The 15,632-nt window shown below is 30.9% G+C and overlaps 1 protein-coding gene across 1 annotated transcript in view; it reads left to right on the top strand.

Annotated features, from left to right (window-relative positions):
- Positions 1-15,632, top strand: part of LOC141287757 (dihydropyrimidinase-related protein 2-like) — a 55,270-nt gene that overhangs the window by 18,339 nt on the left and 21,299 nt on the right. The window contains exons 2-11 of the mRNA XM_073819889.1: positions 2,326-2,414; positions 2,520-2,704; positions 7,086-7,250; positions 7,465-7,526; positions 7,808-7,888; positions 9,611-9,679; positions 10,091-10,211; positions 12,263-12,419; positions 12,605-12,746; positions 14,390-14,567. Of these exons, the coding sequence (XP_073675990.1) occupies positions 2,326-2,414; positions 2,520-2,704; positions 7,086-7,250; positions 7,465-7,526; positions 7,808-7,888; positions 9,611-9,679; positions 10,091-10,211; positions 12,263-12,419; positions 12,605-12,746; positions 14,390-14,567 (1,249 nt within the window). The remainder of the gene's footprint in view (positions 1-2,325; positions 2,415-2,519; positions 2,705-7,085; positions 7,251-7,464; positions 7,527-7,807; positions 7,889-9,610; positions 9,680-10,090; positions 10,212-12,262; positions 12,420-12,604; positions 12,747-14,389; positions 14,568-15,632) is intronic.

Here is a 15,632-nt window from a genome sequence, read left to right as displayed (position 1 = left end):
GCCGCTCGCGTCCAGTGACAGACACGAAAGATAACTTTGCGTCTGCTGCCATGCTGGATCCTTCGGTGAGTCGCATAGAAGGCGTCATCGTCTTGCTGCTCCCTCCCCGTTCTGTGATTGGTTCCCTATCTTAGGTGAAAATTAGGTCCATGGTTTCCAGACTGACTAGAAGCGTGAATAAAATCGCGCTGCGCAAGGCAGTATGGGGACACCCAGGCTAGATTTTTACATAATTTCCTAATGATTTTTGGCATAAAAGAAAAATCAATCATTTTGACCCATACAATGTATTTTTGGCTATTGCTACAAATATACCCCAGCGACTTAAGACTGGTTTTGTGGTCCAGGGTCACATATGAAAAATATTTTTTAGTAAATTTATTGGTCTTCACTGAGAACTTTTTATTTAGATTATTTATTAGATTAAACTAGGCTAGTTTTAATTTTCTCGTGTCATAATTGACATTGGTGTCTAGAGTTACATTTAAGTATTATGAAAATTTAGTAAAAATGAATTGCACTTTAAAAAAGGATTATTCATTGTTCAATAAAACAAAGATTATTAGAGTAGGTTTTACAAGGAAATACTATTTCAGACTTTCTACTTTAAAATTTAATTTTAATTATTGCCATTTTTCTTGCAATTATTTGTGAAATTTACTAGCAATTACTTAGTGAAAAAAGTAAGTGAAGCACAATTTTTTTTGGTGTGTAAAAATTATTGTAAAACCTTTACTTTAAACAAAAACACACTGTTAGCATGAAATTAACTCCATATTGTGATATATGATTTTGGTAATATCGACTTATGTGTGCTTGTTTTTTGTAAATTATGTTTATTCAGATTCGATCATAAAGCATCTTCAGCTTAATTGTAAACTTAAGTCTTAATATCATGGTATTTCATCTGTAGTTCGCAACAGTAGTCTTGTTCTCCACAGCACTTGTTCTCTTTTCATTGCTACTCTTTAGCAGACAAACAGCCACAGAATAGGACTTCCATGACAATTATCCCATCAGCCCTTTAATTACAGAGCACAAGGCAACTGAGATCTTATTAAACCCCCCACAATTCCCATCATGCCCTTGGATATTGCCCTTTCATGTCCTCCACACCACTATCATTTTAGGGTTAAAGTGTCAATACTACGGCATTAAATCAGATTCTATTTTATTCCAATGATGTGAAATTAAACGTGCACCATGTTTTTGTGCACTCCTATGCGCTGCGTGTCTGAACAGGAGGGAAGCATGCGGGCTGCAGTCGATGGCGGTGTCCTGAAATGACGTTTGGGCTCATGATGGCGTGTCAAAATCGATTTAGCATGATAAGAATCATTGTGTTTCTCTGATGTGCCTCAGCGATCTTTATGCTTCAGCTCTGATTGAACTTGATGTCCAGTGCTTGCTGGTCATGTTTTAGTGCGCTGTGTAGTTTATAACAGGACTCTGACTGTGCGTGTCCTGAATCTACAGTTGCATCTCATTTGGTTGTTTACTACACTGACCTTGTCATGCAAAGACAATTATCAAATCGGATCACTTTAATGTCAACAACAGTGGTGATTTTTTTTTTATGTCAACATACACATATTACAAGATGTTTGGTATATATATATATTTGTGACCCTGGACCACAAAACCAGTCATAAGGTTAAATTTTACAAAACTGAGATGTATACAGCTCAATAAATAAGCTTTCTATTGATGTATGGCTTGTTATGATAGGACAATATTTGGCCAAGATACATCTGTTTGAAAATCTGGAATCTGAGGGTGCAAAAAAATCAAAATACTGAGAAAATCACCTTTAAAGTTGTCCAAATTAAGTTTCTAACAATGCATATTACTAATCAAAAATTACATTTTGATATATTTACAGTAGGAATTTTACAAAAAATCTTCATGAAACATGATCTTTACTTAATTTCCTAATTATTTTTGGCATAAAAGAAAAAATCTATAATTTTGACCCATACAATGTATTTTTGGCTATTGCTACAAATATACCCCAGCGACTTAAGAACTTAAGACTGGTTTTGTGGTCCAGGGTCACATATATGTTTTATTATATATATATATATATATATATTATATATATATTTAGTGGCATTGGCTATTTGGCCTTTAAAAATGTTACTGTGAAATACGCACATGCATTTTTGTTTTATTGTTCATACTGCGCAAGACAAAGTGTTTCTGTATTTTAAACTGATAGCATGTGATACCTATTGAATTACAGTCAAATTATGGTATAAATAGATGCATGCTGGCACTGGGAATAAATACATTTTTGTATGACTTTCTTGTCTCTTTTTCTCACAGAGTGACCGACTTCTAATCAAAGGAGCGAAGATAGTGAACGATGATCAGTCTTTCCATGCTGACATCTATATGGAGGATGGAGTCATCAAGCAAGTTTTTTTTTTATTATTTGGTGGCATTATATCTCATGTTCATAAGTAATGACTGACAATGGAAATGACCTTTGTTAACCTTTGTGACCTTTGTGCCTCCAGGCAAATCGGTGAAAACCTCATAGTTCCTGGTGGTGTGAAGATCATCGACGCTCATGGCAGGATGCTGATACCCGGTGGCATCGACGTTCACACCCGCTTCCAGATGCCTGACCGGGGAATGACAGCAGCTGATGATTTCTACCAGGGCACACGAGCTGCTCTTGCTGGCGGCACCACCATGATCAGTACGTCTGAAAACTATTTATTTAGTTATTTAGAGACACATTACTAGAAAAAAATCTATCTATCTACTGTTCGTTCGTTCGTTCATTTTTTCCATCGTTTGTTCTGTCATTCTGTCATCGTTCTCTCAATCTGTCATTCTATCTATCATTCATTAATTTGTTCATTCTATCTATCGTTAGTTCATTTGTTCTGTCTATCTTTCGTTCAAACGCTCACTGATGCTTCAGAAGGAAAAACCATGCATTAAGAACTTTAGGAATTTGAAGGTTTGGGTAAATGTAACTTATTTTGTCGTCTGGAAAACATGTAAGTATCTTCTGTAGTTTCTGAAGAGCAGTACTAAATAAAAAAAAAAAAGATATTTAGGCAAATTAAGAAAAATGTACACATCTTCATTCTGTTCAAAAGTTTTCACCATTACATGTCTGTAAATTCAACTATTATTTTCTCTTGTGGACTATATGTTATTTTTTTATATTTTCATTGACATTTTTGTTACCTTTTTTGTAATTTTGTTGTATTAATAAATAAAATTATTAGTTTTTTTATTATTTAATAATTTTAGTTTTTAGTTTATTCTAGTTAAACTATATGAAAAATAATTTTTAGTAAATTTACTGGTCTTCACTGAGAACTTTTTATTTAGATTATTTATTAGATTAAACTAGGCTAGTTTTAATTTTCTCGTGTCATAATTGACATTGGTGTCTAGAGTTACATTTAAGTATTATGAAAATTTAGTAAAAATGAATTGCACTTTATAAAAGTATTATTCATTGTTCAATAAAACAAAGATTATTAGAGTAGGTTTTACAAGGAAATACTATTTCAGACTTTCTACTTTAAAATTTAATTTTAATTTAAATTAATTATTGCCATTTTTCTTGCAATTATTTAAGCAATTGCTTAGTGAAAAAAGTAAGTGAAGCACAATTTTTTCGGTGTGTAAAAATGATTGTAAAACCTTTACTTTAAGCAAAAACACACTGTTAGCATGAAATTAAACTCCATATTGTGATATATGATTTTGGTAATATCGACTTATGTGTGCTTGTTTTTTGTAAATTATGTTTATTCAGATTCGATCATAAAGCATCTAGTTCATTTGTTCTGTCTATCTTTCGTTCTGTATATCGTTTTCGTTCGTCTATTCGTTTATTCTATCGTTAGTTTGTTTATTCTATCTGTCATTCTGTCTATTGTTTGTTCGTTCATCTATTCGTTTATTCTGTCTATCTATCTATCTATCTATCTATCATTAGTTTGTTCTGTCTATCTGTTGTTCTGTCAATTGTTTGTTCGTTCGTCTATTCGTTTATTGTATCTATCTATCGTTAGTTTGTCCGTTCTGTCTATCTGTCGTTCTGTCTATCGTTTGTTCTATCTATCTATCTATCTATCTATCTATCTATCTATCTATCTATCTATCTATCTATCTATCTATCTATCTATCTATCTACCTATCTATCGTTTGTACGTTTGTTCTATCGTTCGTTTGTTTGTCCGTTCGTTCGTTCATTATATCTATCGTTAGTTTGTTTATCTATCTGTCTATAGTTTGTTTGTTCTGTCTGTCTATCTGTCTATCTATCATCCATCTATCTATCTATCTATCTATCTATCTATCTATCTATCTATCTATCTATCTATCTATCTATCTATCTATCTATCTATCTATCTATCTATCTATCTATATATCTGTCTATCTGTCTACCTGTTGGTCTGTCTATAGTTTGTTTGTTCTGTCTATCGTTTGTTTGTTCTGTCTATCTGTTGTTCTGTCTGTTCTGTCTATCTGTTTTTCTGTCTATCGTTTGTTTGTTTGTTCTGTTTATCATTTGTTTGTTTGTTCTGTCTATCTGTTGTTCTGTCTGTTCTGTCTATCTGTTCTGTCTATCGTTTGTTTGTTTGTTCTGTTTATCGTTTGTTTGTTTGTTCTGTCTATCGTTTGTTTGTTTGTTCTGTTTATCGTTTGTTTGTTTGTTCTGTCTATCTGTTGTTCTGTCTATTGTTTGTGTTTGTTTGTCTTTTCGTTTATTGTATCTATCTATATATCTATCGTTTGTTTGTTCTGTCTATCTGTTGTTCTGTCTATCATTTGTTCGTTCGTCTATTCGTTTATTGTATCTATCTATCGTTAGTTTGTTTGTTCTGTCTATCTGTTGTTCTGTCTATCGTTTGTTTGTTCTGTCTATCTGTCTATCTATCTATCTATCTATTGTTCTGTCTATCATTTGTTTGTTCTTTCTATCGTTTGTTTGTTCTGTCTATCTGTTGTTCTGTCTGTTCTGTCTATCTGTTGTTCTGTCTATCGTTTGTTTGTTTGTTCTGTCTATCGTTTGTTTGTTTTTCCTTTCTATCTGTTGTTCTGTCTATCGTTTGTGTGTTTGTTTGTCTTTTCGTTTATTGTATCTATCTATATATATATATATATATATTGTTAGTTTTTTTGTTCTGTCTATTTGTCGTTCTGTCTATTGTTTGTTAGTTTTTCTATTCGTTCGTCTATTCGTTTATTGTATGTATCTATCTATCTATCGTTAGTTTGTCTGTTCTGTCTATCTGTCATTCTGTCTATCGTTTGTTCGTTCTTCTATTCGTTTATTCTATCTATCTATCTATCGTTTGTTTGTTTGTCCGTTCGTTCATTATATCTATCGTTAGATTGTTTATTCTGTCTATCTGTCGTTCTATCGTTAGTTTGTTTGTTCTGTCTATTTGTTGTTCTGTCTATCGTTTGTTTGTTCTGTCTGTCTGTCAATCTATCTATCTGTCTGTCTGTCTGTCTGTCTGTCTGTCTGTCTATCTATCTATCTATCTGTTGTTCTGTTTGTTCTGTCTATCTGTTGTTCTGTCTGTTCTGTCTATCTGTTGTTCTGTCTATCGTTTGTTTGTTTGTTCTGTCTATCGTTTGTTTGTTCTGTCTATCGTTTGTTTGTTTGTTCTGTCTATCGTTTGTGTGTTTGTTCGTCTTTTCGTTTATTGTATCTATCTATCTATATATATATATATATATATATATATATTGTTATTTTTTGTTCTATCTGTCGTTCTGTCTATCATTTGTTCATTTGTCTATTCTTTCCTCTATTCGTTTATTGTATGTATCTATCTATCTATCTATCTATCTATCTATCTATCTATCTATCTATCTATCTATCGTTAGTTTGTCTGTTCTGTCTATCTGTCATTCTGTCTATTGTTTGTTCGTTCATCTATTCGTTTATTCTATCTATCGTTCTTTTGTTTGTGCTATTGTTCGTTTGTTTGTTTGTCCGTTTGTTCGTTCATTATATCTATCGTTAGTTTGTTTATTCTGTCTGTCTGTCTATCTATCTATCTATCTATCTATCTATCGTTAGTTTGTTTGTTTGTTCTATCTATCTGTTGTTCTGTCTATCGTTTGTTTGTTTGTCTATTCGTTTATTGTATGTATGTATCTATCTATCTATCTATCTATCTATCGTTAGTTTGTGTGTTCTGTCTATCTGTCGTTCTGTCTATCGTTTGTTCATTTGTCTATTCGTTTATTCTATCATCGTTCTTTTGTTTATTCTATCGTTCGTTTGTTTGTTTGTCCGTTTGTTCGTTCATTATATCTATCGTTAGTTTGTTTATTCTATCTGTCGTTCTGTCTATTGTTTGTTTGTTCATGTATTTGTTTATTCTATCTATCTGTCTGTCTATCGTTTTGTCTATCTATCTGTCTATCTACCTATCTATCTATCTGTCCGTCCGTCCGTCCATCTATCTATTTGTCTATCTATCTGTCTGTCTGTCTGTCTGTCTATCTATCTATCTGTCTATCTGTCTGTCTGTCTTTCTGTCCGTCCGTCCGTCCTTCCGTCTATCTATCTATCTATCTATCTATCTGTCTATCTATCTATCTATCTATCTATCTATCTATCTATCTATCTATCTATCTGTCTATCTATCTACATATCTACCTATTGTCACGGATCAGGCAGGAACACACGAACAACGACGTAATAAAAAGACGTATATTTAATAAATCCAACGGAATACAGGCAGACACAGGAACACCAGGGGAAAACATCCATATAACATCAAAGACCGACAGCATTGAGGGGAAAACACACACACTAAATAGACAGACTGATTACACATCCAGGTGGAGACAATGAGGGAGAAACCAAAAACACTCTGAACTGCAGGGAGAATGGAAGAAACCAACATGAAAGTCCGGGGGTGTGACACCTATCTGTCTATCTATCTGTCTGTCTGTCTTTCTGTCTATCTATCTACATATCTGTCTGTCTATCAGTCGTTACCAATAATAATAGTTTAGCTTAAAAACTATGGGACAAGTAACGTGTTTAATATATTTACATTGTATTTTGATTTGCATGTGTGTTTCAGTCGATCATGTGGTCCCAGAGCCAGGCGTCAGTCTGATCGCTGCCTTTAACCAGTGGAGGGAGTGGGCCGACCACAAGTCCTGCTGCGATTACTCTCTGCATGTGGACATCACAGAGTGGCACAAGGGCATGCAGGACGAGCTCGAGGCACTGGTCAAAGATCACGGTAAATGCTTAATGTTCACTAAAATAATGTAATAATGCAACAGTTTTACATCTCAATACACCTCAGTTTCGAGGGAAGAATGCAATCTGCACATTTCTACTTTTCTCAAATTCCATGAGCTCATTAGTTTAACCTTGCTTGTTCCAGCAGCTCTTGCTGTCTGTATGAACATCCATGTCTGATGTCTTACATCCTGGTCTTTTTTTTCTCCCAGGCGTCAACTCTTTCCTGGTCTACTTGGCCTACAAGGACATTTTCCAGCTAAATGACTCCCAGGTATGCATGATTTCTCATGCATATTCATTTAATTATCCTGATAAAGATGGATTAGGTACTAAATCAGCAGTACTAGTGTTCTTGGTGCATTGAGAGTGCAGTACTGATGAGTTCTCCATGATTTGAGCGTGCAGGGCTGATGGTCACAGGGGAACAGTCTCATTCGCTCTGATGTTCACCACATTTCCTGTAGCTGTAGATCCAGAGCACATGATATAACAAACTGCAATGCATAAACACAGAAAACACAACCTGTGTTGTGTTTCTCCTGTCTGTTGTAGATGTATGAGGTGTTCAGTGTGATCAGGGACTTGGGAGCCATCGCCCAGGTGCACGCAGAGAATGGGGACATCATTGCTGAGGTAAGCTCACCTTTTTTTTTTTAGATGACTTTCACATTCATTCTTATGACAAACTAAGATAAAATACAAATGACAGAAATGAAATGAAAGAAAACCTTTATTAGTTATAATGGTACAAAACATACTGTGGGAAAAACTCCAGGGTTATTATAGTTCAGTAAAAAAAAAAAAAAGTTACTTAAAATAAATGTTAATTAATGTAAAAAAAAAAAGCTAGTCAGCATTTTTCATTTTCATTTTGTTGAAGTTGATGTACTAAAATAACAAACTACAACTGAAATAAGATTTTTTTCATATGACTTTCACGTTCAATTAAACATTAACAAATATAATATAATATTTTATAACATTATATTGTATTATTATATAATATTTAAAATAAATGTAATTGTACATATAATATTATTAAATAATAAAATAATACATATAATAATAAGTTAATATTATTAATTAATCATATATTTATAATTGATTAAATAAATAAATATAAACAATTGATTAAAGAAATTAACAAAATACTACTATTTTTAAATGTTTTTAAAAGATATCTGTTTTTGCTCACCAATGTTGCATTTATTTGATCAAACATACAGTAAAAACAGCAATATTGTGAAATATTATTACAATTTAACATTTTTTGAAGTTATTTATTTCTGTTATTTGTTGTCTTTCTTTCATATTTAAAAATAAATAAATAAAAATAAATATATTATAATTAAAATAAACTTAATATTATACATATACTACTAAAAAATAAAATAATATATATAATATTAATTTCTATTATTTATTTTATTTCATTCTTTGTAAATCATTCTAATTTATAAATAAATAAATAGTATTATTATATTTTATTATAATTAAAATAAAAGTAATATACATATAATATTATTCAATAATAAATTAATATGTATAATATTAATAAAAGTTAATATTAATTATTCATACATTTAGAATTAATTAAATAAATGAATATAAATAATTTATTATAGAAATGTAAAAAATACGACTTTTTTTTTTATTTATTTTTTATTTTAAAAGATATCACTTTTTGCTCACCAATGTTGCATTTATTTGACCAAAAATACGGTAAAAACAGCAATATTGTGGAACATTATTACAATTTAAAACAACAGTTTTCTATTTTAAAATATTTAGAAATTATTATATTTCTATTATTATTATTATTTTATTTCTTTCATAAATCATTCTAATTGTTTTTTTCTTTATTTTTGATAAAAATTAATGCTATTTTGGTGAGCACATTTTTTTTTTTTTTAATTAATTGTCATTTATAATACTTAATAACATTTGACAGACAGCTTATGTGAAAAAAATATGCATTATATATATATATGTGTGTATATATTGCATTGTTATTTTTACAATTAAATTATCGTCTCTTCCATTATACAAAAATATATGTTTTGTAATACAAAAAGAAATAGGTGGAAATAAATGAATTAATATCAAATGTAGAACTTGTTGTGCTGCTTTAATGCTGATTTAAATAAATAAATAAAAAACATAAAAAATTACCTTTGAGAATAAATGGAAAATATGAATATGAAGATAAATGTCTGCATTACAGTTATAATAATTTGTGGTCAGAATGTGCTTAATCTTTATGACAATACATTTCACAATGCAAAAAAAAAAGAGAAAAAAACGTATTTTGCATTGAAATCCATATAAACCTCTTTTACTCTATTTTGTTTATAGGAGCAGAAGAGGATTCTGGGATTGGGCATCACTGGTCCAGAGGGACACGTTCTGAGCCGTCCAGAGGAGGTAAACACTTCACATGAGCATCAAACTACACCAAATACACCATCGCAACACAACCACACTGCAAAATTACAGATGTGCACCACATGGAAGCGTTTTTAGCACGTCATCGCACATCGAGACCTGAGAACGCTTCCAAAATAACTTCCAAACATGCTGCACTAAAACACATTTATGGTTTATTTTCCTTCAGGGATCAGGGGATTTCAGACTTTCCACTTTCCCACTGTTTTTGTTGCCAGACTCATTGATCATTGGTATCGCAGGCACATCAGCCCTCCAGAAACTTTTAGCCCGGGTCCGTTGGTGCACATAAAGTGCAGTCAGCGTTCAGGAGGTGCTGAGCAGCACTTTACAGCGGCCGCGTCTGTAATTTGAGCTGAAGGTCAGTGAGTGTCGGCCGTTGTTTTATAGGTGGAGGCCGAGGCTGTGAACCGGGCTGTGACCGTCGCCAATCAGACCAACTGCCCGCTCTATATTACCAAAGTGATGAGCAAGAGCGCTGCTGATGTCATCGCACAGGCCAGGAAAAAAGGTACAGCAGATGTTTGATATAAAAGTCCAACGAGTTGATCAACATCCCAATAAATCATCCAGAAAGGGCACGGAAAATGGAAACTCACATGGGTTTTATTCTCAAATTATCAACACGCTTCTAACTAGACCCTGACTACACTGCGAAAACATGATTTTCTTACACAGTATTTTTGTCTTGATTTCCAAAATTAAATAACTACTCATTATTAAATCAAAATATATTTACTTGAGAAACAAAATGGTCTTAGATATTAATAAATAAAAATAAGTGAATTTATTTTCAAAACAAGAAAAAAAAAATCTGTTGTAAGTTGTAAATTTTTAAATATATTCAAACTATACAAAAACTGACCAAAAACATATTTGATTAAAATATGTTACTTTCGTAAATGTATATTTCTACCAATATATTTTTGGCCATTTGTTGTGTGTTTTTGAAAATATATATAAAAAAATCTAAATATATATATTTTAAGTATTTACATAGCATTTACAAATAAATTAAATATGTTTCCTCCATAAATATATATTTCTACCATATTTCTACCAATATTTCTTTTTAATATTTTAAAAATCTAAGTATTTTTTTAAAGCATTTAAATAGTATTTAAAAATTAATAAAATATGTTTCTTCCATAAATATATTTTATGAATATAAATATATGTTTAAAAGCATTTAAATGGCATTTTAAAAATAAATAAAATATTTTTTTTCCATAAATGTATCTTTCTACCAATATATTTTTGCCCATTCATTGTTGTTTTTTTAGAAAATATATTTTAGGAAAAATTAAATAGGTTTTTTAAAGTATTTTTACATAATTTCAAAATAAATAAAATATGTTTCTTCCATAAATGTATATTTTTGTTATTATTTGTTGTGTATTTTTGAAAATATATTTTATTAATATAAATATATGGTTAAAAGCATTTAAATGACATTTCTTCATTAAACGTTTCTTTCTAACAAAATTTTTGGCCATTCGTTGTGTATTTTAGAAAATATATTTTAATATTTTAATTTGATATTTTTTTTAAGTATTTTATAGCATTTCTAAATAAAATATGTTTCTTCCATAAATGTATATTTTCGGCCATTTATTGTATTTTTGAAAATATGTTTTAAAAATATAAATATATATTTTTAAAGCCTTTAAATAGCATATAAAAAATAAATAAAATGTTTTGTTTTTTTTCTATCAATAAATGTAAATTTCTACCAATATATTTTTGGTCATTTGTTGTGTAGTTTTAAAAATATATTAATAAATATATTTATAAAATAATGTATTAATAAATATATGAAGAAATATATATTTTAAAATAATTTGTTTAGCATTTAAAAATAAATCTAATGTATTTCCTCTATAAATGTGTATTTCTACCAGTATATTTTTGAAAATATATTTTAAAATTTTTTAATATTTTTTAAAAAGCATTTAAAAAGAAATAAAATGTTTAAATATTTAAAAAAAAAATCTAAATATGTTATTAAAGCATTTAAATAGCATTTAAAATGTTTTCTCCATAAATGTATATTTTTGACCATTTGTTGTGTATATCAATTTTTTTCATATTAAAAAAATATAAATATATATTTAAAAGTATTTAAATAGCATTTAAAAATAAAGAAAAATATGTTTCTTCCATAAACTTATATTTCTACCAATATATTTTGACCACTAGTTGTGTATTTTTGAAAACATATTTTTAAATTATAAATATATATTTTTAAAAGCATTTAAACCGCATTAAAAAATAAATTAAATATGTTTCCTCCATAAATGTACTGTATATTTCTACCAATGTATTTTTTTATATATATTTAAATTATTTAAAATATTACAGTATCTGTAATGAATAAACTAAACCAAACTATTTCCTCTGGATTTCTGTGTGTTGTGTATTTTCCTACTTATTGGATGCTTTGAAAGAGCATCATCAACAGAGCATCATCAGCTTATGAGCACAAGGCATTTAAGTATAAAGCACGAAGTAGCTCTTAAATCTCCAGTCTAGTGATCCTGACCCAGTGCTTTTCCTTTGCAGGTACCGTGGTGTACGGGGAACCCATCTCAGCCAGCCTGGGGACAGACGGCACTCACTACTGGAGCAAGAACTGGGCCAAAGCTGCAGCCTACATCACATCTCCACCCCTCAGTCCTGACCCCACCACCCCGGACTATCTCAACTCCCTGCTGGCCTGGTGTGTGTCCACAGCTGCTCTAGTCCATTATGGGACGTAGACTACAGGGTTTAGTCATTAGGTGCCTACTGTATGTCATCTGTTATACTGATTGCAGAGGGAAGGACATTTATGGGTGATCACTAGAGGGCGCCATTACTCAAAAAAGAGCTTTCTCTATACTTATTCTTGTGTTTTCTGTGCAGTGGTGATCTGCAGGTGACTGGCAGCGCTCACTGCACCTTCAACACTTCCCAGAGGGCCGTTGGCAAGGATAATTTCACCTTCATCCCGGAGGGAACTAACGGTACTGAGGAGAGAATGTCCATCGTCTGGGACAAGTGTGTGGTGAGAGAAGATTTATCTGCTGTATCTGTTCTTTAATATTATTGCATGTCAGGATTATATGAGACATGAGGAGTTTATGCATTTGCAAATTCAGCATCATTACTCCAGTCTTCAGTGTTACATGATCCTTTAGAAATCATTCTAAAATGGTGTTTTGCTGTTCAAGAAACATGTTTATTATTATTATTATCAATATTTAAAACAGTTGAGTACAATTTTTTCAGGATTCTTTGATGAATATAAAGATCCAATGATCAGCATTTATTTATTATTTATAAAATTATAAGCTATACCATTCAAAAACCTTGGAGTCAGTATAATTTTTTTTTGCTTTTTTGGAAAGAAATTATAGAAATGAATACTTTCATTTAGCAAGGATGCTTTAAATTGATCAAAAGTGATTATAAAGATATTTATAATGTTACAAAAATGTATATTTCAGATATATGCTTTTCTTCTGAATTATCTAAGAAACCTGAAAAAATTTTACTCAGCTGTTTCCAACATAATAAATGTTTTTTGAGCAGCAAATCAGAATATTAGAATGATTTCTAAAGGATCGTGTGTGTGGAGTAATGATACTAAAAAAATCAGCTTTGAAATCACAGGAATAAATTACATTTTAAAAATATATTAAAATAGAAAATAATAAAATAAAAATTAAAATTTATACAATTTTTTTTTCAAAGAAAACTGTTATTTTAAATAGTAAAAATATTTCAGAATTGTGCTGTGTTGCTGTATTTTGGTTAAAATAAATGCAGGCTTGGTGAGCAGAGGAGACTTGTTTAAAAAAAACATTAAAAATCTTACTGTTCAAAAACTTTTGACTGGTACTGTATGTAAAATCTGGCTGGATGAGCCATGTGGGAATATTTTGATGATCGTAATGATAAATATTTATTTAAATAATTGATTATTTATTATTATTATTTTTAATGTATTTGTAATTAAATAAAATAGATAGTAATTAAATATATTTTAAATAAATTGCAAATAAATGGTAACAATTTACAGTAAGGTGTCAGTTGTTAACATTAGTTAATGTATTAACTGACATGACCAAACAATGAACAGTATATTTATTACAGTATTAATTCATCTTTGTTAATGTTAACTAAAGAACCTTATTGTAAAGTGTTATCATAATTATAATTTATGTAAATGAAAATAAGTGATTACTATTATGATTATGAAATTATTTTTATTAAATAAAAATAATAAATCATTTTCAAAATAAATATATATTAGTATTATTAATATTATTAGAATTATTATTAGTTTTTTGTATTTATAGAAGTAGTTTAAGGATGTACATAACACACTGTACTTATACTTATCCAAAGTACAGCAAAAACAGTTCACAGACAAGGATCATGTGACACTGAAGACTGGAGTAATCATGCTGAAAATTCAGCTTTGCATCACAGGAATAAATTACATTTTAAAATAGATTCAAATAGAAAATAGTCATTTTAAATAGTAAAAATATTTCACAATTTTACTGCTTGCTGAGCAGTGAAGACTTTTTAAAAGACATCTTACTGTCCAATAACATTTGACCACTAGTGAACTCTCATCACTTCATCATTCCTCCAAAAAGTTTCTCACCTTGTCGTTAAGATAAATATTCTGTTTCACAGGTGACAGGTAAGATGGATGAAAACCAGTTTGTGTCCGTGACGAGCACCAACGCCGCCAAGATCTTTAATCTGTACCCACGGAAGGGCCGTATCGCCGTGGGCTCTGATGCCGACCTGGTGCTCTGGGACCCCGACGCCACCAAAATCCTCTCTGCGAAGAGCCATCACCTGGTGAGAAGTAGGGATGCTCATTTCGGTTAATTTTCCTGACCGACAACCGCTGCTCGTTATCCGATCATTAACCGTTAACTGATAAAATTAGAATAATGAATTCGTTTAAAATAAAAATAAAATGCACGAGTATCTGTGATGATACATAAAAATACAAGCAAATGTTTTATTTTAACGTGCAAACAGCAGCATACAGAGCAACAACAAAAACTGCATTCATTTACTCAAATTATCACGCATCAGCAGCGGTTCTGAGAACAGAGAAAATCAGAATGAAAAAAAATAATAATAATATAAATAGGCCTACAATAAATATGTATAAGTTAAATAACTACCTAATTAAGATGACAGAACTAAAACACACTGAATCCTTCTTTGCGCTTTGAAGAAAGGTACCGGTCTTGTTCTTCTCGTCGGACATAAAAACATATAGCGGACCAGCTTATACCGCAGTTTTTAACATGTGGACATGCTGTACGGATAGACTGGAACGCTGTCTGTTAACGCTTAGATCCGTGATAAAAACACTTCACAAAAATCCTTTCAATTTGCGGTTCGGGTCTTTTCATCCACTGTGGAGACACGTGTTTTCACAGTGTTCAATAGCCAATCACAGACATTTCTGTTGATCACATTATCGCAATGGCCAATCAGAGGCGGCTATGTTACGATCCTCTCACCACTCAAAGTGCCGGTTTCAATTCTGCTGAATTCTATACCTCCACGAACTCTCTCATTAAAACAAAGAAAGTGTAGACATGATGTAAATAAGAGATCAATTTACAGAGTAAAGGTTATTTTATTACTTTTTATTAACTTTGTGAGATTGCGATTAACTACAGTAATGTATGAGTGAGAGCTTTCCAGTGATTGTAAGAGGAGCGCGCTCTTTTTAGACTATAATTAATTCAGAATTTGAATACATTTATTCATGGATTCACTCTTTGATAACCCAATATCGCCATTGCCATCGTGTTGCATAGGCTACTTACATGAGTTACACAAACTAAGAGAAGGTAAAGCAGGTGCTTACTCAGCAAAATATGTCTGAACAGCCGCACTGCACGTGTCC

This window comes from Garra rufa, chromosome 15 (genome assembly GCF_049309525.1).
Source record: "Garra rufa chromosome 15, GarRuf1.0, whole genome shotgun sequence".
Lineage (NCBI taxonomy): Eukaryota > Metazoa > Chordata > Actinopteri > Cypriniformes > Cyprinidae > Garra > Garra rufa.
The sequence above is the reverse complement of the archived record's forward strand: the minus strand, read 5'-3'. Positions and strand labels throughout refer to the sequence as shown.